General features: G+C 41.8%; 4 protein-coding genes and 1 pseudogene across 4 annotated transcripts; 2 read left to right on the top strand and 3 right to left on the bottom strand.

Annotated features, from left to right (window-relative positions):
* Window positions 1-1,308: 1,308 nt before the first annotated feature.
* LOC103997034 (GDSL esterase/lipase At5g45670-like) lies at window positions 1,309-4,810 on the top strand (annotated as a pseudogene).
* Window positions 4,811-4,957: 147 nt separating this feature from the next.
* On the bottom strand, window positions 4,958-5,905 carry LOC103997033 (oil body-associated protein 2A). The gene is made up of 2 exons (XM_009418161.3): window positions 5,588-5,905; window positions 4,958-5,472 (listed from the first exon to the last, which is right to left on the bottom strand). Exons 1-2 carry the CDS (start codon window positions 5,874-5,876, stop codon window positions 5,018-5,020), a joined length of 744 nt encoding a protein of 247 aa, XP_009416436.2. The 5' UTR covers window positions 5,877-5,905; the 3' UTR covers window positions 4,958-5,017.
* A 637-nt stretch (window positions 5,906-6,542) lies between these two features.
* LOC103997032 (protein VTE6, chloroplastic) lies at window positions 6,543-10,936 on the top strand. The gene is made up of 5 exons (XM_009418160.3): window positions 6,543-6,950; window positions 7,759-8,012; window positions 8,597-8,720; window positions 9,615-9,719; window positions 10,425-10,936. Exons 1-5 carry the CDS (start codon window positions 6,561-6,563, stop codon window positions 10,509-10,511), a joined length of 960 nt encoding a protein of 319 aa, XP_009416435.2. The 5' UTR covers window positions 6,543-6,560; the 3' UTR covers window positions 10,512-10,936.
* Window positions 10,937-11,880: 944 nt separating this feature from the next.
* Window positions 11,881-19,438, bottom strand: LOC103997031 (MACPF domain-containing protein CAD1). The gene is made up of 6 exons (XM_009418159.3): window positions 18,821-19,438; window positions 17,397-17,635; window positions 16,963-17,158; window positions 15,402-15,585; window positions 13,554-13,717; window positions 11,881-12,622 (listed from the first exon to the last, which is right to left on the bottom strand). The coding sequence occupies exons 1-6, from the start codon at window positions 19,115-19,117 to the stop codon at window positions 12,017-12,019; spliced, it is 1,686 nt and encodes a 561-aa protein (XP_009416434.2). The 5' UTR covers window positions 19,118-19,438; the 3' UTR covers window positions 11,881-12,016.
* A 1,945-nt stretch (window positions 19,439-21,383) lies between these two features.
* Window positions 21,384-25,294, bottom strand: LOC135648353 (protein BZR1 homolog 3-like). The gene is made up of 2 exons (XM_065165980.1): window positions 24,738-25,294; window positions 21,384-22,457 (listed from the first exon to the last, which is right to left on the bottom strand). Exons 1-2 carry the CDS (start codon window positions 24,975-24,977, stop codon window positions 21,729-21,731), a joined length of 969 nt encoding a protein of 322 aa, XP_065022052.1. The 5' UTR covers window positions 24,978-25,294; the 3' UTR covers window positions 21,384-21,728.
* Between the last annotated feature and the right edge of the window lie 586 nt (window positions 25,295-25,880).

Below are 25,880 nucleotides of genomic sequence, written 5' to 3'. Positions count from 1 at the left end.
GCATCAAGCTTGCATAGAACTATTTTATTGTCTGATGAACAAGAACACCATTAGATAGGCTTTAGAAATAGGGTATGGAACCAGATCAGATGTATTGGCCAAATCTTTAGGAATAACATTGTCGCTGCTCGTTCGACACTTTCTAGACATTTTAATTTCTGCCAGGGCAAACTGGTGAGTTAGCATAACCATGTATGACAAAAGGGCAAAAAGCAGCCAAAGGAGACAATGAAGCTTGGGCTTCCACGCCTGAAGGACCGACGACCGAGAAAGGAGAATTTGTAGCTTTGAGAGTTATGAGGTTATTTAGAAAAATCAGTTGATTCGTGCATTCTTGCATAATGGCCTCAGATATGACCAGCGCTTGGTTGGTATTCTACTGATGACCAAGCAATGCAAAATACCAACAAAGGATGTATTAGGTGAACACAAGTCAATTGCTAGATAAGAGCAACAAAGAATGAATGCATGAAGATGCACCTACATGATATACTCCAACTTGTATGAAGATGCACCTTCTTGAATATGCATGAAGATTCATGTTTAGAAGTTTTGCTACAATGGCCATGGTTTCTCTGCACTTTGTGGAGGGCAGGTATCTTTTTAATGCTAATGGTTGAAGGAGACGATTTCATTAATCATGTTTCAAGGAGGTCAAGTCTTGTTGGTCGATTTTGGGACATACGTGATAAATGATTTTGAGTGCTGGGAACAGAAGCTACAGCAGCAGTATTGAGTGTTATGAGGATTGAGGACAACCAGAGCAAGAAAGTCGGAATTATGGTTGACCCCTTGAAACAATAATAAGGTGATGTACTGAGTGTGGAGTGACATCAAGCTCGCATAGAACTATTTTATTGTCTGATGAGCAAGAACACCATTAGATAGGCTTTAGAAATAGGGTATGGAACAAGGTCAGATGTATTGCCCAAATCTTTAGGAATAACATTGTTGTTGCTTGTCTGACATTCTCTAGGCATTTTAATTTCTGCCACGCCAAACCAATTCATTTACATATTGATTGCTTTGAAAAATCTAATGTTTTATTAGTTTCAGAGAAATAAGGCAGCATGCAGGCTGTGATGGATTAGTCAGTCTTTTGTTATATTCGGGTAGGCGATAATATGAATGCATAACATCAGTTTAATGATTTCTGAAAGCACGAGAAGGACTCGATGCTTATCATGTTAAAACTTTGTGGCAATTTTATTTCAATGATGATCCTTTCTTTACGAAGGGCAAGTTTTCAGTATTTTCTCATTCCAGCCAGTCGAAATATAATCCTGATTTGTATCGATACCTTATGTGCAGCTGATTGCGCCTGTAACTGATCCGAATCCCACACCAGGAGAAGGTCAAATTGAAATTTGTCAGATTACACCCTTGCCATTGTGTTGCTATTAACATTGCATTTTTGGAGCAGATATCCGAGTGCAGTGTGCACAATCAAAAGACTGAGTTCCAGTCCTGCAAGCATCAAGCACGTCTTATGCAAGGGAAAGAACGATTTTGTTTTGTTTTTTTGCTAGATTTCTGATATCTATGGACAATTAGCTATTCCTGAAACAATAGTGCAGTGACCCCGTGACATTTCTTGGCCATCCACTTCCAGATCTTGCGCTGACGGCCTCCGCTATGGCATTCCAGCATCAGTTTCTTGCTGAAGCGTATTGATTATGGTCGGTTGGCTTCATTAAGGACTGTAGCCGATGAGCACCCAAATTTAGTTGCTGCCGGTGGCAGAAGGTCAAGTCCAGCGATGCAGAAGTCAGTGTAGCAGAATCGGCGGCCTGATTTGGTTTGATGAGAAGCATGCATGTGCCCCACTATGAAATGACGGTACCTACGCGGAATCGTAGTTAATGCATTTATGGCTTCTTATTTTCCTGCTAAACTCAACTCCAGCACAGGTTGGTGGCTTGAAATAAGAACCATGTTGATGGCTTGGGAAGGCAGTGCCCATGAGTGGCTAAGGACATTGTTAGCTTGAAGGACTCTTATGGTGAACTCATTGAGAAGGATGATTCCCAGCTCAAATCTTTGATCATAATTGTCAAGTCAAATTCATATTAAATGGTCAACAAAAGAACATTAAGAAAGGGGTCGTAGCAATTTGATGCTTTGTGGAGTCTCATCCTGAGAAAGGATCACTCCAAACCACATGTACTAGCTAATTTTGCAAGGATCAAAGGGTGGAATGGGTAGCCTTTTTGGAACTTTTCTTTCGTATCTACTGCTGTAGATGTAGTGGATCCATAGTGAATTCAATCACTCTTGTTTCAAAGTTAGAACAAGACTTCAATGCATCGGGCCAATCCTAACACCGATACGTCACTCTCCCAACCAATCCCCTCATCCTCCCTGTCAACTCCCCTCCCATTGCCTCTACCCCACCCGTCCTCCTCGTTTCCTAGCCTTCCTCGGCTGCGCTTCCGTTTCCATTTCTTGGTACGTTAATGGCTCACGTCGAGCTGAGGGGGGCGATGCTGGGAGCACGGTGGTTGCTGCTGTTGTTGGCTTTGACCTCATTGTTGAGCCCCGCCCGGCCGGAGCCGCAGGTCCTGTTAGTATAAACAACTTTATGTTGTAGCCTCGGGGCCAACACGGCCTGGTTCGGATCCGAATGGACGGGGATCTTGTACGGTGTCTTCTCGAGCCCGCTGAGGAGGTCGGGTGCGGCGTCCGATCGAGACGGTGTTGCCGTCTCTTCCGGGCGGGATCTCCTCGCCTGCGCGTCCGGAGGGGACCCTCGGCCTCGCGCCTGCACAAAGGTCGGGTCGAGGCGCTCGGCTCGACCCCTCCGACGATCAAGTTAGCAGAAGTGGAGGGGATTTCAGATGAAGGAGTGTCTTTTTTGTGTGCCTCCCTCCTCCCGTTGATAATGCGAGGGTATTTATAGGGAAGCTTACTGTTTCCTGATGTGCCCGCTTACAGGGGGCAAGCAGCGTTTGATTTTGTGTTGGCGTGGCGTGAAGAACCGAACTGCCGCAGGGCATGGGCGTGCCTTGGTCGCCATTCTCCTCAGCCTCGGCCAAGCGTGTTGGGTCATAACGATGAAATCGTTGTCTGAGAGCCGGTAACGTCAGCACACATCGCGTCAGCATTATTGTCCGCTTTGGGCAGAGTGTCGTCCAAGCGTGGCTGACGTCGTGGCGCGTCATGTCGCCATTATTACCCTCATCAGGTCCCTTGCTACTTTATCGTCGGCGACTCGCTCGTCGACAACAGCAACAACAACAACATCGCTTCGCTGGCGATGGCCAATTACCCGCCTTACGGCGTCGACTTCGCCGGTGGCCCGACCGGGAGGTTCACCAATGGCTTGACCACCGTCGATGTTATTCGTAGCGTCTTCTCCGCATGCAACAAATACTTCTCCTTACCTCTCTTTTTTGCTCTTCTGCTTGCATGCCAGTATTGTACTGTGTAGTAATGGATTCTAAGCCAATGAATAATGCACGTATCTGCAGGCAATCTTGTCAAAAGGCAGGAAAATATGTATTGGTAGGAATCATAGAGTAATTAGTTCTTGTTCTCTGTAATTTCCATCTTCATATTTAGTACCATATTAGTCAAGGATGTAGCATCGTCCATTATTAGAATTCCGACTCTGTGCAGCTAAACTATTGGGTTTTCACGGCTTCATCCCACCCTACGCAAGTACGAGGGGCCAAGCACTTCTTGCTGGTGTCAACTTCGCTTCCGCGGCCGCCGGAATACAGGAGGAGACGGGGCGACAACTGGTATTTGTTCTTCGAAAGTTTACTTGCTTGTTGATGGGTATCATAGATGCTAACTGGTCCAAGTTTGATCTCACAGGGTGGTAGAATTCCTTTTAGTGGACAACTGCAGAACTATCGATCACCTGTGCAGGAGATGGTCCGCATACTGGGAGGTGAAGAGACTGCAGCTACTTACCTCATCAAATGCATCTTCTCCGTCGGCATGGGCAGCAACGACTATCTCAACAACTATTTCATGCCTGCACTCTGCGGAACCAGTCGACAGTACACCCCAGAACAGTACACCGATGTGCTGACCCAACAGTATTCTCAGCAGCTCCCGGTTGGTCTCTCTTCGTCGTAGCCCAGCTACTGTCTGATGACAGTCGCAGATGCAGACATGACGCTAACTAGCATCTGCTAATTCTTGTGTGCTTCAGACTTTATACAACTCCGGGGCAAGGAAGGTGGCGTTGATAGGGGTGGGACAGGTTGGATGCAGCCCCAGTGAGTTGGCTCAACGCAGCCCCGACGGCGTCAGTTGCGTCGAGGAGATCAACAGCACCATCGGAGTCTTCCAACGCCAAGCTGATCGGTGTGGTGGATGAACTCAACGCCTTGGACGGGGCGCACTTCATTTTCATCAATGGCTATGGGATATTCGAAGACATCATGAGGAATTCTGCAGCTTATGGTAACCACTCCATTGCTTTGTGCAGGAACGTCACGTTCGTCTTTGGTGGATCCATGACGTTGTGGTGTTTGCGTTTCAGGCCTGAGTGTTACGAACAGGGGATGTTGTGGGGTGGGAAGGAACAATGGCCAGATTACATGTCTGCCGTATCAAGCTCCATGCGCTAACAGGAATGAGTACCTCTTCTTTGATGCTTTCCATCCCACCGAAGCTGTAATCGTCCTCATCGCCAAGAGATCTTACAGTGCCCGATCCCCATCCGACGCCTACCCCATGGACATCCGTCGCCTTGCCAAAGTCTGATGCTCCATCGCCATCAATTAAGACTCTTGTTTTGTTCCCTTTGTTGCCCTCGAATGTCATCTGCCACATATGTATACAAGTTAAAGATTACTGCAAGCCTATGTAAGACCAGTGACACGTATCTGTCAACTCGACACTTTCGTGCGAGATCATTAGGTCGAACATGTTATAACGAGCATGCTCGACGACTATATAGCGGCATATTACATGATCCATATATATTAGATACACGCGAAAACATAGATGACAACTTTAGCTTGACCGTCGAACGTCGCAAGACGAAACCAGGGGAACTCCGTCATGGAAATGGCGCCCGGAGCTTCATCACCGTCTCCACCACGTCGATGGCGAAGCCCGTGCGGTGCTTCAACCAGTAGTCCGCGTTCGGATTGGTCGATTCGGGCCCCTCGACGCCCAGCCTCGACTCCTTGAGCTCCTCGCTCGAGATCCTGTACTTGTCGTTCCGTTTCTTCACCAAGTCCGGGCGGACCATGCCCAGGTTCACCCCCTGGGGCGACATCATGAGCGCCGGGGCGCCCAGCGGGAGGCGGTCGCCTCGGTCCACCTGCCACGTGCACCAAAACTTGCCGTAAGTCTTGGACAGATCGTCCAGCTCCTTCTTCTGCAGCATCTCCGGCATTCTGGGACTTGCGAGTAGTCCGGACTTGATCTCGTGGGCGTGGGAGTGCCACAGCTTCTGCTCCTCGGGCGGCAGCTTGTTGAAGATACTATCGGAGACTATATACTCAACACCTGGTAACAGTTAACAGCTAAGATATGCATCGCCTTACGAGTTCAATCCTGTTCGGTGCAAAATATGATCAAATACATGGAGGAGAGCGAGGAGGCGGAGGAGGAGGACGGATACCGATGAGGTGAGCGGAGGACTCGTCGGTGTCGTAGACGGCGCACTGGAGAAAGTCCTGGTTGAGCCGGGAGCAGTAGTGGTGGGTCTCGATCTGACGGGTGAGGTCGTGGCCGTACAGGGCGAAACTGCAGATGTGCTGCTTAAACTGCTTCACGGGCTTCAACGACTGCAGCATCTCCGCCCCCTTGTCGATCACCTTTTGCCCCAACGTCATTGGCTTCCCCGGCGGCGTCGGCCCCTCTCCTCCCGCCACTGCCGCAGGCTTAGGGCTCTCGTCGCTTGACGCCATACGCAGTACTGCTCTTCCCTTCTCCGCTCCTGCGATCCACCGATGGATGAAAGGCGAAGGAACTGGCGGGTATTCATAGGGAGGCAGCGGCAGAGGAGTTGCAGTGCACGTGCAGAGTTTGATTCTACGTGGTAACCAGCGTGCAAGCGATGTGGCACGAAATCGAGCAAATGTACAAGCGATCGCCGCTCTCCCTGAAGGCAGATATAAAGAATGATCCATAAAAGAAACAAAAGAATGATTGAGAATAATTTTTATATAATAACTGATTTAATTATTTCACTAGAACAAGTGACAGCGGGATCTGAACTCAACATCAACAAATTAATATGTCATATTATCGTCTCAGAATTGAGATGGAACAAATGATTTGGTAGAATCATTACATTATCATATTTTTAGGTTTATAGTTAATTTAAAATTATTACATTATATATAAAATTTTTATTTTAAAATTATAAAAAATAATATTTAAATATTTTTATAATAATATGATAATAGTTTTAAAGAAGTTTGGATTGATTTAATGAAAATATCTTAGTTTCAATTACGAGAGCTAAAAGTTCAATGCGTGATGTAATTTCGGATGAATTGTTCAGTTATTTTTTATCGACTATTTTACTACGTTCGAGCATACAAATATCTTCTCTTCCTTTGTCTAACGCAACAACTACTCGCTCCGAAATGGCCTCCTCTCTTTTGATCCCACTGCTGCCAATGTCTTCGCCGCTGTCGCCTCCTCTGCGGCCGCTCCGCAGCCCAAACGCCGTCCCGGTAATCCTAACCCGCAAACCGAGATCTAGGGTTCGTCGAACGCCCCCTCCCCCTCCCAAAGCCACCCCGCTGCCGGAGCCCGCGGCACTGCAGGACTCCCTCCTCAATCTCGTTCGGGCGTCTCCGCCCACCTGGAAGTCTGCTGTTGCGAGCAATCTCCTCATCTTCGTCGTCGGATCTCCGATTCTCCTGTCGGGGCTGACTGCTTCTGGCATCGGAGCGGCCTTTCTCCTCGGGACATTATCCTGGAGGGCCTTCGGGCCGTCCGGATTTCTCATCGTTGCTGCCTATTTTGTTATAGTAAGTGGGACTCCACACACTATTTGGTTGTAAGGCCGTTCAACATTGAATTGCTTGCTGCAATGTGTAGGTTTCTGATGCAGTGGTTCTTTTGATGTCCTCTATTGAATCGTCTGTTAGGGCAATGTTGAACAATAGACTAACATTAGCACAGGGACAGGTAGAAGAAGAGATGCCTTATCCATAAAGCAGAGCAAATTAGCCTGAAGCCGGTACGAGTATGTGAAAGTAATACTCTAACTTTGGGAAAGAAACCCCTCTGAAGTAGGTAAGGGGCAAGATTTGAAGTGGGTTCGCCAACCTGAATCTTTGGTTCTTGCTACTGAACTTAAGTTTGGTGACAGACAGTATAAACCAGTTGCTCAATTCCAACACAAAAGTGGGATCATAACCGGCCTTGCTGGGAGTTTTTGCTAGTGTGATGCACATGCTGCAGAAACTCATTGGAAGTTAACCTTAGCACTAATGTCATAGGTGTTTCTGTATCTAGTGAGGTGTTAATTCTTTACTGTTGCACCAGCACCAGTCTCATGTTGGTTCCCACTTTAGGTAACCAAATGTTAATCTTCTATAATTCAGCTCATTTTTATATTAGTTTGTATGTCATTCAAATTGGCAAGCACAAAGAATTTTTTTTTATTCTAAAAATGCTATATAAAGCGAAGTGGGAGATAAATAAACTTTTTGGATTAAGTTATTTATAGATTATCAATATTTTTTACTTCCATTAGAATGGGAGGGGTCATATCCTGTCTTTGGCCTTTTGGGACCTGGTTGTCTGTATATTCAATCTTTATTTTTTGCCCAGGGAACAGCAGCTACAAAGCTGAAGATTACACAAAAAGAGGCCCTTGGCGTGGCTGAGAAAAGGAGAGGAAGAAGAGGGCCAGGCAGTGTCATTGGTTCTGGTGCCGCTGGTTGTGTTTGTGCATTTCTATCGATATACAATATTGGTGGTGCTGCATCTGCAGCACTTTGGCAGCTAGGTTTCATTGCCAGCTTCTGTACTAAGCTGAGTGATACAGTTTCCAGCGAGATAGGGAAAGCATATGGGAAGACAACGTAAGTTTCTTTAACGAAAAGTTTATGATTTTTTAAACACCTCAATTTGCTCATGGTTCAATAAGATGGTATTTTAGTCAATTCATGATTTTGTACCTTTTTTAAGACTTCATATATGTAATAGTGCTAGATTTTGCTTTCCAAAGCATGACTAGAGAGAGTTGAGCATTATATTGCAATAGTATGTGTTAATGTGCTATTACAAATTTCATAACTTTGTTGAAGCAATCTCTGGTTCATTTTCTGCACGAACTATGACAGTTTATCGCCATTGAGAACTGAAGTTTCTCTTGTCAGTAATTTTTTCTGCTAAAGTTGGCATATAATATAAATGTGATTGTAGAATTTTTGCATGACCAAATGGTGATTTGACACTTAAGAGAGAGGAATGATATTCATTGTTTTCTTCATTTGTATTCCTTGTAGAGTTGGAAACCCACTTGGATGAGCTCTTCTGAGTTGATCACATCTATTGTTAACACATATATGTTCGCACACACTGAAATAACAGAAGCCCCAGCATCTTAGTCTCTTTATGCTTGCACGGTTCCTAAGTTTCTGACTTTTGTTTTTATACAGAACAGGTACTTGGTCACAACATTTAAGGTAGTTCCAAGGGGCACAGAAGGGGCTGTAAGTATGGAAGGGACTGTTGCGGGTCTTTTAGCTTCAGTTCTTCTCGCTTGCATTGGTTACTTTCTGGGAGAGGTACATTTCACATTTCAGATAAATTCATCTCGATATTGTTATCCCCATAAACAATTTAAGATTCCAAGAACATTTGCTTGCAACCTTACTGAACATTCTGTCTTGATCAGTGATCATTTTATATATTTTTTAAAAAATCACTTTTCTAATGTTGATATTTGAATATTTCATTTAACTTTCAGTGTCTATTTATTCAATCAAAAGATCATTTGAATCCCTCTTACTCCCGAGTCCTAACTATTTGGGTTGTCTGCGTAGAATAAATCCTGCCATTTAGCATTTTCAATGGCTACATATGGCTTAATTTCTCATCTGATGTTCTCCACTGATTTGTTCTTATTTTTGTCTTGTATATTTTCTGCTATCGTTGTTTCTTTCTTGACTGTGATTGACAGCACTGCCTGAGGTGAGCCCATAACAAGACCAGTTGCAGGGTTGGTGACATGAATGTTAGAGAAGGATTCATATGAAACTCATTAGGAAAGGGAAAAAAGCATATATTTCAAAAGAATTTATCAATTGTCTAAAGTTAATGGTGATGGTAAAGTTGAACAAAAGCTCCCAACATACAGTAACAAAAAGTTACAAATTGTGACTGAAGAAGTTATTGATGAGTTTGATAAGACAACTAAGAGCTATGTTCTTTTGTTTTGTGAGTAAACAAATCTACTTTGATTTAATGGTGAGCCATTGTTGTGCTTGATATGATGAACAAGGCCTTTTCCCCCTTGTTCTGCCATTACTTTTAGAGAATGACACCCAGACAGCCAAGTAGATGTTTATGTTTTTTTTCTGCTGTATGGGTATTTCTGGTAAAAGGGTTTGTACACTATGTTTCTAGAATTATCTGGATCTTTCTAACTGGTACCATGTGAATAATACCTTGATAAACAGGTGGATCTACCACAAGCTGCTGTATGTGTTCTAGCATCTCAGATTGCAAACTTTGGCGAGAGCCTAATCGGTGCTACGCTACAAGAGAAGAACAGTTTTCAATGGGTAAGGTTCTATCGAACTTGAAAGCTCAGTATGTTTCATATTATGTCGTTAGATTCTGTTGCCTATTTCAAATCTAAATTAACCCATTAAATCTCAGTCTTCTGTTAAATTTTCATTGATTATGGAAGGATGCATGCATCCGATCCCACATCTGTATCTATGGCCTCCCATGCATGAGTTGCTACCCTGAAAAATCCACTTCCCATGCATGAGGCTTGTCCAATTTAATTTTATTACTGATTTCAATTTCATGTTTCATTTGGTCTTTTGCAATGACTAAATCATTGTACAAATTTTTCCTTGATTTTTGGTTTTCCTCACTGGTTCGAGAAAGAAACATCCAACCGAGCCTGATTTCTAGAACATGGGATGCATTGCAGATAGACAAAACCCGCCTCAACTGGATTGGTTGAGAGTATGTTCTAATTCTAGCCGTCAATAATTTGCATTAACGTGAATTTATGCTATCTAAAGCATTATGTCATTGCTTAATGTACATAAGGTCCATAATCGATATGGTTCAGCATTTGCCTGTCGTCATCCATATTTCTTTCTTCCCTTTGCATTTTTCTTGAGGGTACTATCTTATTGGACGTCAACCAATTTTGTTATTCATCTCCTAACTGGTTTTGATCCTACTTTTGTGTTCTCTTCTACATATTTTGTTATTTTCCTTGGCCTAAAAAATTTTCTTCTTTCCCGCAGTTGAACAACGACATTGTCAATGTTATCAACATCTCTATCGGTAGCATTTTGGCAATTTTGATGCAGCAGTTCATTCTGGGGCATTAGCAGCTTTAACTAAGATTTACTAATATTCCTATTGTGTGTGCCGCTTTGGTGCCGAAGTAGTTGTCTGAGTAGCTCACAAGCACATATAATCAATAACACAACAGCAGCAGGATGAATGCAACGAGAAACGGTTATGTGAAGCCACAAGGAAAGGTTGCTGAAATGGATCAGTTCTCGCCCCAGGTTGGCTCATGTAGCTGTATTCTTGAGATATTCATCATGTTTTCATCACCGAACAAAAAAGGTGAGAAAATCCATAGATTACGGCAGAGTTGCTCGACTTTCTGATAAAGTCTAGTGATTGCCTGAACATCTATGTAATGATCATTCTGTTCTATTCCCGATCACTGCTGTTCATGCCAGCAGTGATTTTGTTGATTAAATCGACATGTTTATTAAGTGTATTCATCTGATTTTTTTTGTTATGGACTGTTTAGGAGCTTGTTGAACGTTTAATCCCGTTTAATTCCTCCTCGAAAGATCAAAGCCTTCATAGTGGACCATTCCTCGTGGTTCAGAGGGCTCACTTCAGTGATGGTTAATGGATATCTGGCACCTACATGTTTTGTTTCAAGCGAACTTGATGTCTTTCCTACTAGGAGTAGCTTATGAATGGTCGAATCCAAGTTTCGAGTTCCCGAGTATCTACACCATGGCAACCAAGCACGAATAAAGAGACAGCAGTTTTCTCTTTCCTTTGTTGTTTGATAGGAATCCTCCGGTAAAACACCATGCTATCATCTGTGTCTGAAGGACGACGCCACAAACTTGAAGCTGCAATCTTACCTTGTAGCCAAAACGCTAGATTGTATCAGCAATCATGATGCAGGGACATGGCCACCAATTTATAACGATGGAGAGTGTGTGTACCACCGTGCATGACTTCCCGCTAACGGAGTCGTCACGTTGACCATCAGGACTTTTGATCTACTTGGATATCTGATCGATGATCTACTTGTACGATACGATATGAGGTTGGATGAGACTTTCCACGTAAACTTGTACGAAGAAGATGTAGGTTGGATGAAACTTTTCACGTAATCTCTTCGATGCTAAAGTTAGTCCTATAATTGAAAACAAAATTTTAAGTTAGTCCTATAATTGAAAACAAAAATTTTGAGTAAAAATTGACCAACGTTGATTATTATGACTTGGTGGATGATTTAACCTGAAAATTATTCTGCGAAATGGACGTAAATATTTCTCCTATTAACAATGAATCAGATAATCAAGAGATACACATCAAAGTACAGAAATCAAGCCATGATTTGTTCATCTCCAAATTCAAGCTGGTCCAATTGCAAGGAATGAGAAAAAGGGCAGGTTGTTTTCATGTTACACATCTAATGAAACCTCCAACACCATAAGCTCTGTGATAAACAACATTAATGACATTCTAAAGAATGTACAAGAACAAAAAAACACATGCTACCCGTAGAAAGAATGCTTCCTAGGGCGGTGACAGTGATAATACAAGAGGAACTTAGAAACAGGTCAAATCAGATTCAGTAGCTTAATAAGGAATACTTCACACGTACGACAATCTTCCCCTTTTCGACCCCCAACTTAGCACCCGTGACTAACCAGTGGCCAGGTGTATCTTGCGGCCCTTTCAACATCTCTGTCATGTCCACAATCTTCACAAGCTTGCTGTAATCTGCCGAAGCTGAAGATGATGTGTCCTCTGATTTCAGCGCATGGGTAGTAGATGGACTATGATCCCAAACCGATCTCCTTATGGTACAACCAGGGACCTTGGAAAACAATAGTTTGAGGTGCAGGACACTCCTGGCACCGAAATCCCATACCCCCAGCTGTGCTCCTGTCACTATGTAGACACCAGAGAGATCGCTAATGTTTGTTTCATTACTCTCGATTGGTGCAGTGCTAACATGGGCAAAGTTCTTCCACTTGATGGGTTCAAACCAGCGGCTGTCCTGCTCCTCAGGGCCTTGCCATCTTGGAGGGCCGATTGCGACATGGGAGTCCCAGTGAGGCAGGAGGATCTTTGGTAAGATTGCAAGATGCTGTATATGGATGGCTAGTCGGTTTCGTTTGTTTCCTTCAAGGCTTATCCTGAGGCCAGTGACTGGTTTACGGCCAACAGATACCTGCATGAGTAATTAGGAGCTATGATATAGATATGTATGGCAAAACCAAATGATTTTTGCAGTGTTTAAGGTACCATCAATATGTATTAAGCATTAAGAAAGAATACTACTTTAAACAAGTAGAACGACAAAACCAACAGACCTACAGACTTAACTAGAGCTAACATAATATACTAATTTATTATGTCAAGATTCCAATGTCTTTTTGTCCATTATTGCACCAGCAAACCATAACCATACTAGCGTAAAATAAAGATATGACAAACTGCCAGACTTCCATGTAGGTAAACCATCAACAAGACTTATTCTTAAAGCTTCTGATGTTTTCAGTCTATTTTCCTCCACGACATACGGAAAATGCATAAATCACATATCTTTTTTATTTTTATTTTTGTGTGTGCGGTGAGAGGGATACAACTAACTATAACTTCGATTTCTATTTTTCAAGATTAACTGAAGTCTAGAGCAAGAGACACAACTTGAAGAAATAAGTCTTCTTGGGCTTTGCAACTAGCAACTTCTGCATTTTTATTAGCGCCAGCAAATCCCAAAAATGTAAGACATTTCAGAAATGTCACCTAACCAGAAAGTTGAAGTTCTTCCCACCGACGTCATAGGATAAAATTCTATTCAAACCTGGGTTTCGTCAATCTACACAAGAATGCCCAGAAGAAATGGTGATGAATAGATGTTTACCCACTCATCACATGTTGTCTTGCAAGTAATTTGTCTACTATTTGAAGCATGATCTCTACCGTAAGATGAGAAATCATGAGCAATGAATTAGTTCTGCTGATCCATAAACATGTATATATGAAACATTAGATAAATATGTTAAACCATAAGATGATAAGGTTGCTGAATTTATGTAGCATTATTCTCATGCAACCAGTAAAGATAAACTAGTCATAAACAACCGAGTCCTATTTACCTGTTCTGAGCTAATATAAAGCTTGGGGCCCATTAAGCTAAACTGAAGAGAAGGGCACACAGGTTCCTTTCTCTGGTGTCCGGGAATATTAACTGGTGCTGGAGCCCAAACTCTCTGCACTTGGAAGTCCAAGAAATACTGGAGTTCCTCTATTGGGGGCTTATCTGGAGAAACATGTTATATAAACATAAACATTGGATGAAAACCAGCAGAACTAGAAAATCCATAAGCCAAAAAAATAAATTAGACAACAACATTTTAACTTCACAGAAGTCAACTAATCAAGGTACATGACTGACATTTGTCATCAGATTTGGTTGCTAAAATAATAAGGATTTCAAAAACGAATGTTATGAAAGTCAACGTGCAGTAGAAAAGTTGCTCACATCTGTATCCAATATCCTGTGACTCTAAGCTTCTTTGATCTCAAAGTCTACATTATTCTTATGAAAATTTCAAGGCTTTCACATATGAAGCATATGTTTCTCCTCATACAAGTCAAGAATCACAAAGAAATTCTGATAAGATGAGAAAAACCATGAAGGAAACTTAAAACATTGAATTGTTGAATTAAGTTAAACTGGTTTTTGCAATTAATGCATCTTCAGTAAGGTCCCAATATGATATTCAATGTACAAAAGTACGAGCAAAGAAAGAAAAATAAAAAATATTTGAAAGAGGTATAGCAGCCAATTTACCAATGGCCATGATTTGACACATGAGATGCTATCACATGATATTTGATGTACAAAAGTACGAGCGAAGAAAGAAAAATAAAAAATATTTGAAAGGGGTATAGCAGCCAATTTACCAATGGCCATGATTTGCCACATGAGATGCCATGTGATAGCACTAAATGATGATATACAACTCTACAAGATTATATAACTGGCAGGTTTTTCAATGTAGGATGGACTCAGTTAGGGTATCAGAGTTCACAGTCAATTCTAGGTTTGGAACTTTTTTTGTAACACTATTGTCATTTTCTCTGTCTTGTGTGGCTTCTTACTTTTAGTTGTATCAGTGTTAGGGAGTTTATCACTACTTTGATATAATTTATTTCAGAACAGTGAATAACACACTAATATTTCAGTCTAGAAATATCCAAAGGTCTTTTACAATTTTTGTGAAATTAATCATTTCCAGGAAAAAGAAACCTTAATCCATACACGTATACAAACAACAATAGATAAAGAAGGAATAGATCTAATCTCAAACTCTTAGCAATCTGACATCTAAACTATATCTAGTAACATTCAGATCATATATTATAAGTTAAAAAAACAAATATTAGTTAAATACATGCAAATAAACAATGCTCTATCACTTGAAATGAGTCATAGCTGGTGAGGATTTATTATTCACAGCAGTAGATGTTGGGGCGAAATGTTGTTGGAGTTTCTACCAAATAGTGGCTAGCTTCAAATATGAATGATGGGTATTTTAATTATTGCCATGAAAATGAGAACAAAGTTTTGGTTTGCTACATATGTTGCTAATGGATTATGTAGGCAGCTTCAAACTATTAAATATATAGAAACAATGCTACACATAAATATGAATTCTGTGCCAAAACTGATTCAACAGGACTTAAGAAATATAGATAGGCTGATTACTTTTCCTTATCAGAAAACTTATAGTCCCATGTCATCAAAAGAAAACTAAATGATGCCTTTCTACAACAAATCACTTACTCCATGTAGTGAAATATAAATTACTATCACTTAAACTTCCACATCCCTTAAAGCACAAATTATGTTAATAATTTTGCCACACCATATATTCAGGAATCCAGATGTTAATGTTAAAAAACAGATAAAAGCAACAAAGACTTAAACCAGCACTTACACTCCAAATATAGGTCAACAGCACGGGATAAATTTTGAATTCCAGGCAGTCCATTCAGAAGAGAAACAACAGGGAGAAAAGTTATATTGATGATGTCTGGTGCTGACAAAATGGTGTGCACCCAATCTGCATGGTTTTGAACAAGATCATCACCACCCCTCCTCCTAAATATTACAGTTACATCCTGCAGAAAAGGAAGCATTCCTTTAATGATATAAGAATGAAATTGACAGTAAAATATTGGATACTGACAGAACTCCAGCAAAACTGTTGTTGCTTTGCAACCTCTTAAACAAATATCACTACTTATATGCATGAACAGTCTTAAATCAAATTAATTTGAATCAAATCATGCTTTTTTTTACATTGATCCTCACCAGACCTTGTATTGGCAGGAGCCTCGTGCAATATATATATATATATATATATATATATATATATATATATATATATATATATATATATATATATATATATATATATATATATATATATATATATATATATATATATATATATATATATATATATATATATATATATATCCTTTTTTAACAATCTTAAATCAAATTAAGCCCAGAAACATGCCTGCTGGGTGTAGCCAACCCAATTAAGTTTTCAGCCAAATCAGTGCCTGGCAATCACAATATATATAAGAAACTTCACAAGAAGGGGGGATATTCCAAAGTCCAATAAAATCTAGACAGGTGGTTCCTGATTATCTGGGATCATATCAGAGACAAGCATATGCCTTAGTTTGATATTTACTTCATAAGAACTTTATTCTAGAAGTCCTTCTCCAAGGTAACTTAAATTAAAATCTCAACCATAACATGATGACTTGACGGAATCAAACTGGAGTCAGTTACACATCCTTTGCAAAGCCTACATAATTCAATATATATTACATTTGCCTATATGGATTCTAATTTTCTGAACCCTTCTGTTAAAATCAAGACCCTCCCCTTATCAAAGACAATGCTGTGGCTTTTCATAGTTTGCACTCTGACATATTTGCGCTCTTACCTACCAGCACAGTCAATTACCACCCTTTAATAAAACAACTCTTATGCCAAGCACAGGACAAAAAGAAATCACAGGTAAGTTACAAATGTGTTTTCTTTATTAACAGAACAAGTACTCCAAATTTTTAAGGGCAAGTCTAGTAACTACAAGATTGAAGGCACTGGAATGGTTATTTTAGATAATGAGATTATGCTAATTTTAGGTAGGGCATGTAAAATGTGGAAATACCTTCAAAGCATGCACACGGAAACCTTTCGCGAATTATTTATATCTACATTCAATTAAATGCACATTAATAAGGCAATTATGAGTCTTCATTTAATCCAGAGTGGTTCTTTAGCTATCAGATATTGACTCATCACTGTACGGGATAGTCATACGGATGACACAGACCTCCATCCTCAGAGATGCAGATCTAGATGGATGAGGTGGCATGTCACTGTTTCTAAGAGATGGATTTGTTAACATGAAAATAACAATATGCATTATATAATATGACACAACATATGTGTTTCAAAATAACAGAAGCACTAACCTTATCTTTGTAATTCAAGGGGGCATTAAGTGACTGGTGTTCCAAGTTCAAGAATCTCTGATCCCCAATCTCCTTAACATAGTTTTCAATTTCTGACACTGATAACTGGGATGAATGGTGTTGCTTGATATAAACCTCATCTTTACCACCGATAGTAACTGATGTGATAATATGGGTGCCAAAATTCTCAATGAAGCTGAACTAGGAGAAAATGTAGAACCCAACGATCAAAAGTCAAGAAAAGAAGAAATTGCAGAAAAGAAGTTCAGGTTAGATAACAGTAAACTTCGCCATGGAAGCTGAGAATTTTCATAACAACAAAAGCAATATATCCACTTTACATAAGAAAAAACCTCGAACTTGTTCTATTTTGTAAGAATGAATCATGATAACAGTACCTAGTCATGATGCAAACAAGTCTATTACCTACTAACCTAGCCAACGATGGTGGGTCCCAATTGCGAGGAACAGCACGCTTGACATCATCGCGGAGAACTAAATCATGACTCATAAGCTTAGCTGTATATAAAGGGAAGTGGAAACCATCCATGGCGAGGGCTTTTGTTGCTGCAGCATCCACTTTCCAAGATCCAGTTAAACTGAACATTGAGTTAAAGCTGCCAAGAGGTACTGTGCCAGATAAACCTGACTTCTTATTGAAATACTCAGCCATCTGATGAGACACAACAGAAAATATGGTAACTAGTTTTGAAGCACCAAAGTTCCCAAGGTAAATTGAGCCCATGAGATGCATAAATTGTTCGAAAATCACATCATGAGAAATGGTCACAAGTTCCTCATACAAGGTTGCTTAATTTAGTACAATTTATAGATGTAATCATGTAAAAGCTGGGATACACAATTGAAACATACGTTCTCTTTAAATTCACCAGTGGGCATATACAGGTTTTCTACATCACAATCCCGTTCTTGCAGAAATTTTTTTCATAATAATTAGCACAAGCTTTCATAATAATTGACCTTTTTTCCTTCTTGGAAATGTCGGCTGAATTTATTTGACTTTTGATATGCTTCCTTCAGCATTGTCCATTTCCAAACTAAGTCACTTGACATTAGTACAAAATTTGACATGCAACAAATTTAGTTTTTTCCACTCTTTCCCATGTGTGTATCTTGTTCAGAGTTCCATGAGGAGGACATGCATTGCAGAAAATTAGATCTTATCAAATAAATGATTTATTTGAGTCACCTTATACTTTTATCATCAACAAATTGTCATTATACAAAATGGCACATATATACAAAGTTCCAATCTCCACCGTTCAATATGTTTATACTTAGTAATCTTCCTCCTTTCTTAACCTACTCAACATCTTTCCCTCTTAAACAGAAAGTCTACTAGTATTGGCCATATGATCCTTTTGACACCCCTCACCTTCTAATTCAAAAAAGATAAAAAGACGAGTGATTCTACAAGTTCAAGGTTACGTCCATAACCTTAAAAAGAAGTTAGTTGTAAGGGTCATAAGTTAAACATTGAAGATCTTGAGACATAAAAAAATTGACCATTTTCCTCCTCTTGTAGTCAATGTTATATCCCAACCTTTTCTTCTATGACATTAAAAAAAAACAGAGAAATTTTCAGGTAATTTTCAATCGGAACTTCTCATATTATAATGAAAAAAATAAAATTCACGTATCCCATTACAAAACCTGACAATTACACCAACAGAAATATATATATATATATATATTCTGTTATTCAGATTAAAGAATTGGTCATAATCGACCAGCACCCGGTCTCCGAAAACCCTTTTTGTGACATGAGTGCAAGAACAGCCTAGATCATGTAATGAATCACGAGAGCTACCGATCGATTTGGATTAATTCGATATACCTGCTGGAAATTGCAGACACCGGAGGACTCCCGCCGGTCCCTATCCCTCGAGATTTTGACGTCCGAAGGGACAGCGCGAAGAACGATCTGGCCGCCGCCGCCGTTGTCCGCGATGACCAAACTCTCCGTGCGGGCGTCGTCGAGCAGGACGAGGCGGGACCCAGGGGCGCCCTTGCAGTAGAGAAGCCGCGCGTCGGAGGTGACGTCGAAACCCCGGCCAAGCGCCTGCGTCGCGCTCGTCAGTGTCGCGATCAGAGACTCCGAGCCCGCCGCAGCCGCCGCCCGTGTCCTCTCCATGACAACAACCCCGCCCGGCTCGCCGCGGCAGCAGTGCTCAAACGCATTACACAAGGGTTCATCTCATCGCTCCCGCTTCTCTTCTCCCCCGAACGCTGCGTCGCCCACCTACCTCCCTCAAAATGAGCGAACGGTGACGGAGAGGGAGGATGAGGGGATTCGACGATGGAGATTGACTTGGGGGGCGTCAAGGCGAGAGGGTTGGACTGGCGAAGGGCGGACTTTTTGACCGCCGCGATCGTCCTAAACAACACATAGATGAAGAAAACGCGTTTTCTGAAGAGGGATCTGAAGTTGACCGGTCCGCACAAGTAAAGGACCGACGCCACGTCCCTCGCTGCCTACTCTTTGGAACTCCTGGGTTTCTAGGGGTGCGGCTCCTATGTGAGACCCAGCCAGCAATCAGAGAAACACGTCTTCTCGTTGGCTAGATTTTGGGCTCCACACGCCCTGCCAAGTACGCACAGTTGAGAGATGATAACTTAAGCCCTGCCTTCTGCCGCTTGCCATCCATCCTTGGGTCAATCCCCGTCTTCTCGTCCCGCTCCGTCTGTACTCGTCTCTTGGTCGCCATGATCTCGCTCTTTGCGCGCAACGAACGGAAGGCAGCTTTGATCCGGCGACGCTGACGCATCGCCACCGGCGTCCTCTATGGCCGACCATGGAGACGTCCCCGTCTCTCTCGCATGGTGAAAGAGGTCGCGATCAAGAAAGGTTTCGGATCGAGGAAGCTGCACCACTGCTACTGTACGAGGTCTGGTATAATTCGGCCTGCTTCAATTATAATAATAATAATTATTATTATTATTCTTATTTCTTTAGAGATAAACAGTAAAAACGGATTTTATGATCAGACACAACTTTATTAACTAAGCTAAATAGCATCTTTAAATATTATATTTTTTTTTTGTTATAAAAAAGATATTATTGATTTTATAATCCACCTAATATGATTTTGACTTTTATGTGTAGAGTTATCCTAGGTATCTTCATGATGAAAATATCAAGCTATGACATGTAAGTCGAAAAAAGTTTTTCGATCAAATCTCTTTGACATTAACTTAAGTAAAATTAGTATGATAATCGACGTTAAAAAGTGATATCTTGGTAACCGTATCAAAAGTAAGTTTGTATATCTAGTAATAAAGGAACATAATATTTTATAAAAAAATATTTTTTAATTATTTTTAATAATTTATTTTTGTCTGTGAACGTGACAAGAGAGAAGACAACCGACAACTATCTATTTTAAACTCAAGTCCATGTAGATAGACAAATAAGAGATAAGTTTTGTTTACACATTGGCATGACTGCGAACACACGTGGGAATGATTATTAACCTTAATAATCACCCTATCAATTTTTATATGAATATTAATGTTTGAAGAATAAATACCCGGATGATTATAGACATGTGAGCTCCACTTAGCTCACACATAACATGTTAACTCTACTTGATTGTCACCTTAACCCATTCACTTTATACATCATAAGAGATATGGATCTATTAGGTTGACAGCGTAACACCAATATGAGAGTCAGTTCAGCTCCATGTTACATAGGTTGACAAGAAGGCTAACTCTATAAGTCATTAATTTTCACGACCACATTGAAGGTCGGGCAATGTGCATGACCGTCACTAGCATCAACTCTTAAGTATATTTTTGAAATATTGATTAGATTTTTATATCATGGACTAAACATTCGATCGAACTCTTTGAATCTATACTAACTTAGGCATTGAAGGAGCTTACGAGCATGTCCCTATATAGTTTTGTAGGGTCCTAGTTTGGATCATCGAGATTTCTGATAGCTCGATGAAATGAACTCAGAAGTGAACCCAAACAAGAAGAAATTTATCATGATCATCGAGATTTCTGATAGCTCGATGAGATGAACTCAGAAGCGAACACAAACAAGCAGAAATTTGTCATAACACATTGGATCATCGAGATTTCTGATAGCTCGATGAAATGAACTCAGAAGTGAACCCAAACAAGAAGAAATTTGTCATAACACATCTGTGTTTCATATGTGATTTAATCATAGTTTTTGGAAAAAAAAAAAAAAACCTCTCTTCTATGGAAACGCATGCGAATGGTCTCCTTCAATTGCAAATACGCGCAGGAATCTGTATGTACGTGAAACCTTTCAACAATTCCATCCCTCAATGTCGGACAACAAAGTTGCACATTCATGGTGCGTGTGGACAGCAAGAAAAGACACAATGTCCTAAGAGCTAAACCAACACAGCCAACATCGGTCATCAAAAGTTAATCCGCGAGTTGATATAATTTAGCTGGAGATTGAAGAGCAATACCGGTGATTCAAACTCAGCAAGTACGAGAAACATGACCCACTCAGTTTTTGCCCTGATGACATACATGTTTTGCTTTTTCCCTTCACACACTCTATATAACATACACCAGTTTTTCTTCAGAAAAAAAGTGGTTAAAGCTGAAGGCAAGAAACTAAAATCATCTCTCTTGAATCCTCTATCTATCTACTTAGAATTCCCAACATTTCGTAAAGAAGATAGGAACCAAACTAGACTTCAAAACAAGAAAAAGATAACAGAAGATAGGGGGACGCTGATTCGATCGACCGTCCGTCAGGCAACAGATCTGGTTTTCGAACTTCCAAGAGTGAGGTCCAGCTCATCGGATGCACACTCCTCATGGATCATCTCCCCTTCCCATGGCTTCACCAACCCGGTTGCTGTATCGGTGCCATTACTGCTGCTTCCAAATTCAAATTCATCCGAACCACCATCAGACATCTGAACATCACCATGGCTGTGGCCACCGGGTACCGGAGAGCACGTCCCACTCTGTCCTGGAGTCAACATTCGGGAGCCACTGGCTTCCTTATAGAAGACAAGAGGATTAGACGATATAAGGCTGAAGGTAGGTGAAGAAGGACCACCAGAAGGAAGGCGCAAGCCAGCAAGCCATGCAGACTGTGGAGTATCTTGGTGGCCAGCCCAAGTTGGGTGGATGGCTGGCGCATCCCAATCAGTCTTGATGTGCGAGGATCGGGCAGTGGGAGAGCTCAGCGGAGGGGTTACTGGGGCACTTATGGACCCTCCATGTACATATAGATGATGGAGGTTGGGTAGCTTGGAAGAGGTGGATGTGGAAGACACGGATGAGAGACTCTTTAGCCATGGAACGAGGGAGTTGCCTTCTGTGCCGCTGGTTAAATTCTTCGCGTTAGTGATCAAGGTTGAAGACATAGGACTTGCCAAGGTTGATGAGGCCGGGCTTGGGTTATAGGAGACACAAGGACTTGGTGAAGCCGAGGATCCAACGATATCCACGTGTTCCACTGGCTTGCATCCCTGCATATTCATATATGGTTGAAATTTTAGCTCAGTTGCTATTTGGAATTGCCACTGAAAGAATGTCAAAGACAATGTGTCAATCTATGCAGCAAAACTAAACATACAAGTTGCCATTCAACATTTGGGAAGATCTGTTTGGCCTGGATTACAGTTCACATGATAGACTGAACAAGTTGCAAATTACAATACAATAAAGCTGAAATATTTAAAGTTTTTAAAACAACTGGACCATTAGTACCCTATTTAACAAGCTTGACTTTTTTTTCACTCAAGGATTCATCTCTCATGTTAAGATTGTTAAGATCACCAAAGAAGAAAATCTGGGAGCTGAGCTTGGATTGTAAGACTTCCAATTTATATTTTCCAACTAGTGCTTGGATTGCAATCGAGCTGAGCTGAACTTTGCTCTGTTCAAGTTTTGTCTCAGCCTATAATACTAAGGGAGCTCGCGCTCCACTTGAGACTCGAGTCAAGCTTGAAATGATGTTTCAGCTCCGCACACTAAAATTTTTACAGAGTCAAACTTGGATCAAATTAAACTCATCAAGAATTTATTTAGGAAGACCTGGATGGCCCAATATACAAAGTGTTGGTTTAAATGTCAACTTATCAGTTTAATTTTGGTAAAGCCAATTTTGTGTTTCTTGTTCAAATAGTATACTTTTCATCTGCTTTAATAATAAGTGGAGCCAATTTTTAGGGTCCCATTTCTAGAAAAAAAAATATTTTAAAATGTTCATCTATTTGTGATTGGAAGCAAGATGTGGATCTACCATTAAATATTTTTCATAAGTAATTTTACTCAAGACTATAGATGAACTTAGCTGAACCCCAAGTTACTCAAACATGTTAACTCATCTGCAACCTTAACTAGCAGTAAGAGAAAAAAAAAAAGGAAAAAGATAGGGTCAGAATCCTTCTAAGGTCATAAATCTGACAACATTTGGCTAGTCCCAAAACATGACCAAGATTCAATCTAGAAAAAAACTTGGTTATAAAGAGACGCTTTATCAATCATTATCAGGAAACCATCACATTTGCCCTTTCTTTTCTTTTACTTTTTGATACTTCTTTCTTTATAGTTTAATTATGTGAAATCATGTTCTAAGCACGCTACTGCTTCGAACGAAAATTATGGCTATGGCTGCTCAGATCGTTGCTCATCGGCCCAAAATTACATCTTCTCCAGCTCATTTTTACATTCCAGCTGCAATCCTCATTGTCATCCCCAATTTACTTAAAAATATCACTCTGTACAGATTCTCATAACCACTCTAATTGTTCATAAAGACTTTTTACACAGGTACAAGGAATGCTGAAACAAACTCATCATTCGTGTATCAGCACTCTCTTCTTAGGCTAATTCTAATCGTTAACCACCTAATACCAATTCGAAAAGCCTCATCATCCATCTTTTAGTGGAATTAATACTTTTTTGTTCTTTTTCTATCTAGCAAAAGCACCTTTCTTGCAAGCTAAACATCATTCCCTGGGTTCTCCCAATTGGTAAAGGCGACAACAAAGTGGGCCAAATACCTGAGCTTAGCTACGGTGAGCACCACTTTGCCTTCAATCGGAACCCCCTCAAGATCTCACTTTTCACCTTCCCTCCAATTCAAGCTCCGGTAGTTCACCAGAACTACCCACAATACAATAGAATTTCCATCCTTCGCTATGGTGTTCGTGTGCCCATAATCCTTCCTTTAGTCCCCAGCAATTACTGTCTGATAGAAATATGAGATAGGAAAGAGCCCTAAAGAAGGAACCCAAAAGGCCTATGCTCCCTCCACGATGCGCGCGCACACACACGTCTCCTTCGGCGCACCGGGATTCCAGTAAAGCGGGTGACTTTGACCAACAACGAGGGAACGCACCCCGTCCCACCGCACTCCCGATACAGAAAGGAACAGCGGCGACGGAGGGCACTCAGTGCCGTGAAACGTTGGGTCGCATGCGTACAACCCCTCACGATGAGAGCCTTCAGATTACAATATGTCCCGTCCTGCACCGAAACGCGTCCGGAGACCGAATCGGGCAATTCCAACCATCAATCAGAGGGATAGAAAGAACATGTCTACAACATCACGTGGCAAGCTCACGTTAGTTGTTCCGCGAGCCAGTTGCTAACGCGCACCGCAGCGGCGCATGCCGGCATCTGCCCCCAACCCGCACCGGCGAGTGAAGGCTTGGACCGCACAGACGCACGATGACCGAGGTCCGTAATGAAACGATGGAGAGGAGGAGAGCAGCCGAGGCGGCGGTGGTGGAAGAGGTTACCTTGCGGTAAGTGGTGCCGTCCTCCTCGACGGCCCACCCGGCCTCCTCGCATAGGGCCTTGAGGACGGCATTGTTGTCGCAGTGCTTGGGGAGCTTGTAGTTGCCGTACATCCGGAGGCCCGCGTAGATCTTCGCCGCGATCGCACGCCGCCGCCGCTCCCGCCGCTTGTTGTTCTCCCTCTCCCTCCACGTCGGCATCCTCGTCCCCGACGTCATCTCCTCCACCCTCCCTTCCTTCATGGCAGCCGCACCACACGACCGATCTCTCACTTGACAGCAACCAAACGCAAAAAAAAGGCCAAGCAGGGATCGGCGACCCCCACCGCCCAAGGCTATATGACGTACGTCTATGTGGATCTACCGATAAAGGATCGTCGAAAGAATACGAACTGGCAGAGCGAGAGAGAGATCGATCGGGAGAGTCGATGCTCGCTCGGATTTGGGAGCGATCGAATAAATTGGGAGGAGGGTGAAGACCGGCACAGGTGTTCGTACACAGGTGTGAACAGAGGATAGAGGAGCGAGGCGTGATTGAGATGCGAATAAAGACCGTGCAGCCGCAGCCGTTTCACATGACCCTTCGGAAATGCCGTGGGACGTGTCGGCGTGTGAAGGAGGTCACTTTGTTTGACCACTCTTTCCCACGCCGGCTGGAGACACGGCTTAAGCAACGATGATAGAGGAACGACGTTGGACTAGCATTCGGCGCTTAAGTCGGGTGTCGTCGTAACGAAGGATACGTGTCTGCTGCTCCACCGAATCAGTGGACTCTAATTCCGTCTTTATCAGCGAAGGTGACATGAAGCGTGCGGGAAATGTAACGTCTAATGACCACTGTTAGTACCAGTAATTCTCGAAGCATGCATGATTCTGATGCAGGAGGAAGAAGTCTTGTCTGCACGGGGAACACAATAAAAAACGATGCGTTTGACATCGTCAAACACATTGAATAGAATTGTTGTTGGAAGGTTAGGAACAGCTTTGGCAGTAGATAACCTACAGTCTTTAATGGAGTTATGTGACGTACAGGGACAGTCTCGTGGCTGTTCTTCGTGAGGAGGACAAGAGAAGCGGGCGGCGCACGGAGATGACCGGAAGGGGGTGGTGGGACAGGCCAACTCCACGTGACCTGTGGGGGGGGAG

The sequence above is a fragment of the Musa acuminata genome, chromosome BXJ3-9 (assembly GCF_036884655.1).
Source record: "Musa acuminata AAA Group cultivar baxijiao chromosome BXJ3-9, Cavendish_Baxijiao_AAA, whole genome shotgun sequence".
Lineage (NCBI taxonomy): Eukaryota > Viridiplantae > Streptophyta > Magnoliopsida > Zingiberales > Musaceae > Musa > Musa acuminata.
This window is presented reverse-complemented; position numbering and strand designations above follow the sequence as displayed.

Excerpts from the sequence above, each read along its gene's own strand:
- LOC103997033 (XM_009418161.3), bottom strand. The coding sequence starts at position 5,876 with ATGGCGTCAAGCGACGAGAGCCCTAAGCCTGCGGCAGTGGCGGGAGGA. Across the intron at positions 5,473-5,587 it reads GTCCTCCGCTCACCTCATCG|GTGTTGAGTATATAGTCTCC; the intron begins GTATCCGTCCTC and ends AACTGTTACCAG.
- LOC103997032 (XM_009418160.3), top strand. The coding sequence starts at position 6,561 with ATGGCCTCCTCTCTTTTGATCCCACTGCTGCCAATGTCTTCGCCGCTG. Across the intron at positions 8,721-9,614 it reads TTGGTTACTTTCTGGGAGAG|GTGGATCTACCACAAGCTGC; the intron begins GTACATTTCACA and ends CTTGATAAACAG. Across the intron at positions 9,720-10,424 it reads AGAAGAACAGTTTTCAATGG|TTGAACAACGACATTGTCAA; the intron begins GTAAGGTTCTAT and ends TCTTTCCCGCAG.
- LOC103997031 (XM_009418159.3), bottom strand. The coding sequence starts at position 19,117 with ATGGAGAGGACACGGGCGGCGGCTGCGGCGGGCTCGGAGTCTCTGATC. Across the intron at positions 17,636-18,820 it reads GTGTCTGCAATTTCCAGCAG|ATGGCTGAGTATTTCAATAA; the intron begins GTATATCGAATT and ends GTGTCTCATCAG. Across the intron at positions 15,586-16,962 it reads CCTTGAATTACAAAGATAAG|GATGTAACTGTAATATTTAG; the intron begins GTTAGTGCTTCT and ends CCTTTTCTGCAG.
- LOC135648353 (XM_065165980.1), bottom strand. The coding sequence starts at position 24,977 with ATGAAGGAAGGGAGGGTGGAGGAGATGACGTCGGGGACGAGGATGCCG. Across the intron at positions 22,458-24,737 it reads ACGGCACCACTTACCGCAAG|GGATGCAAGCCAGTGGAACA; the intron begins GTAACCTCTTCC and ends ATGAATATGCAG.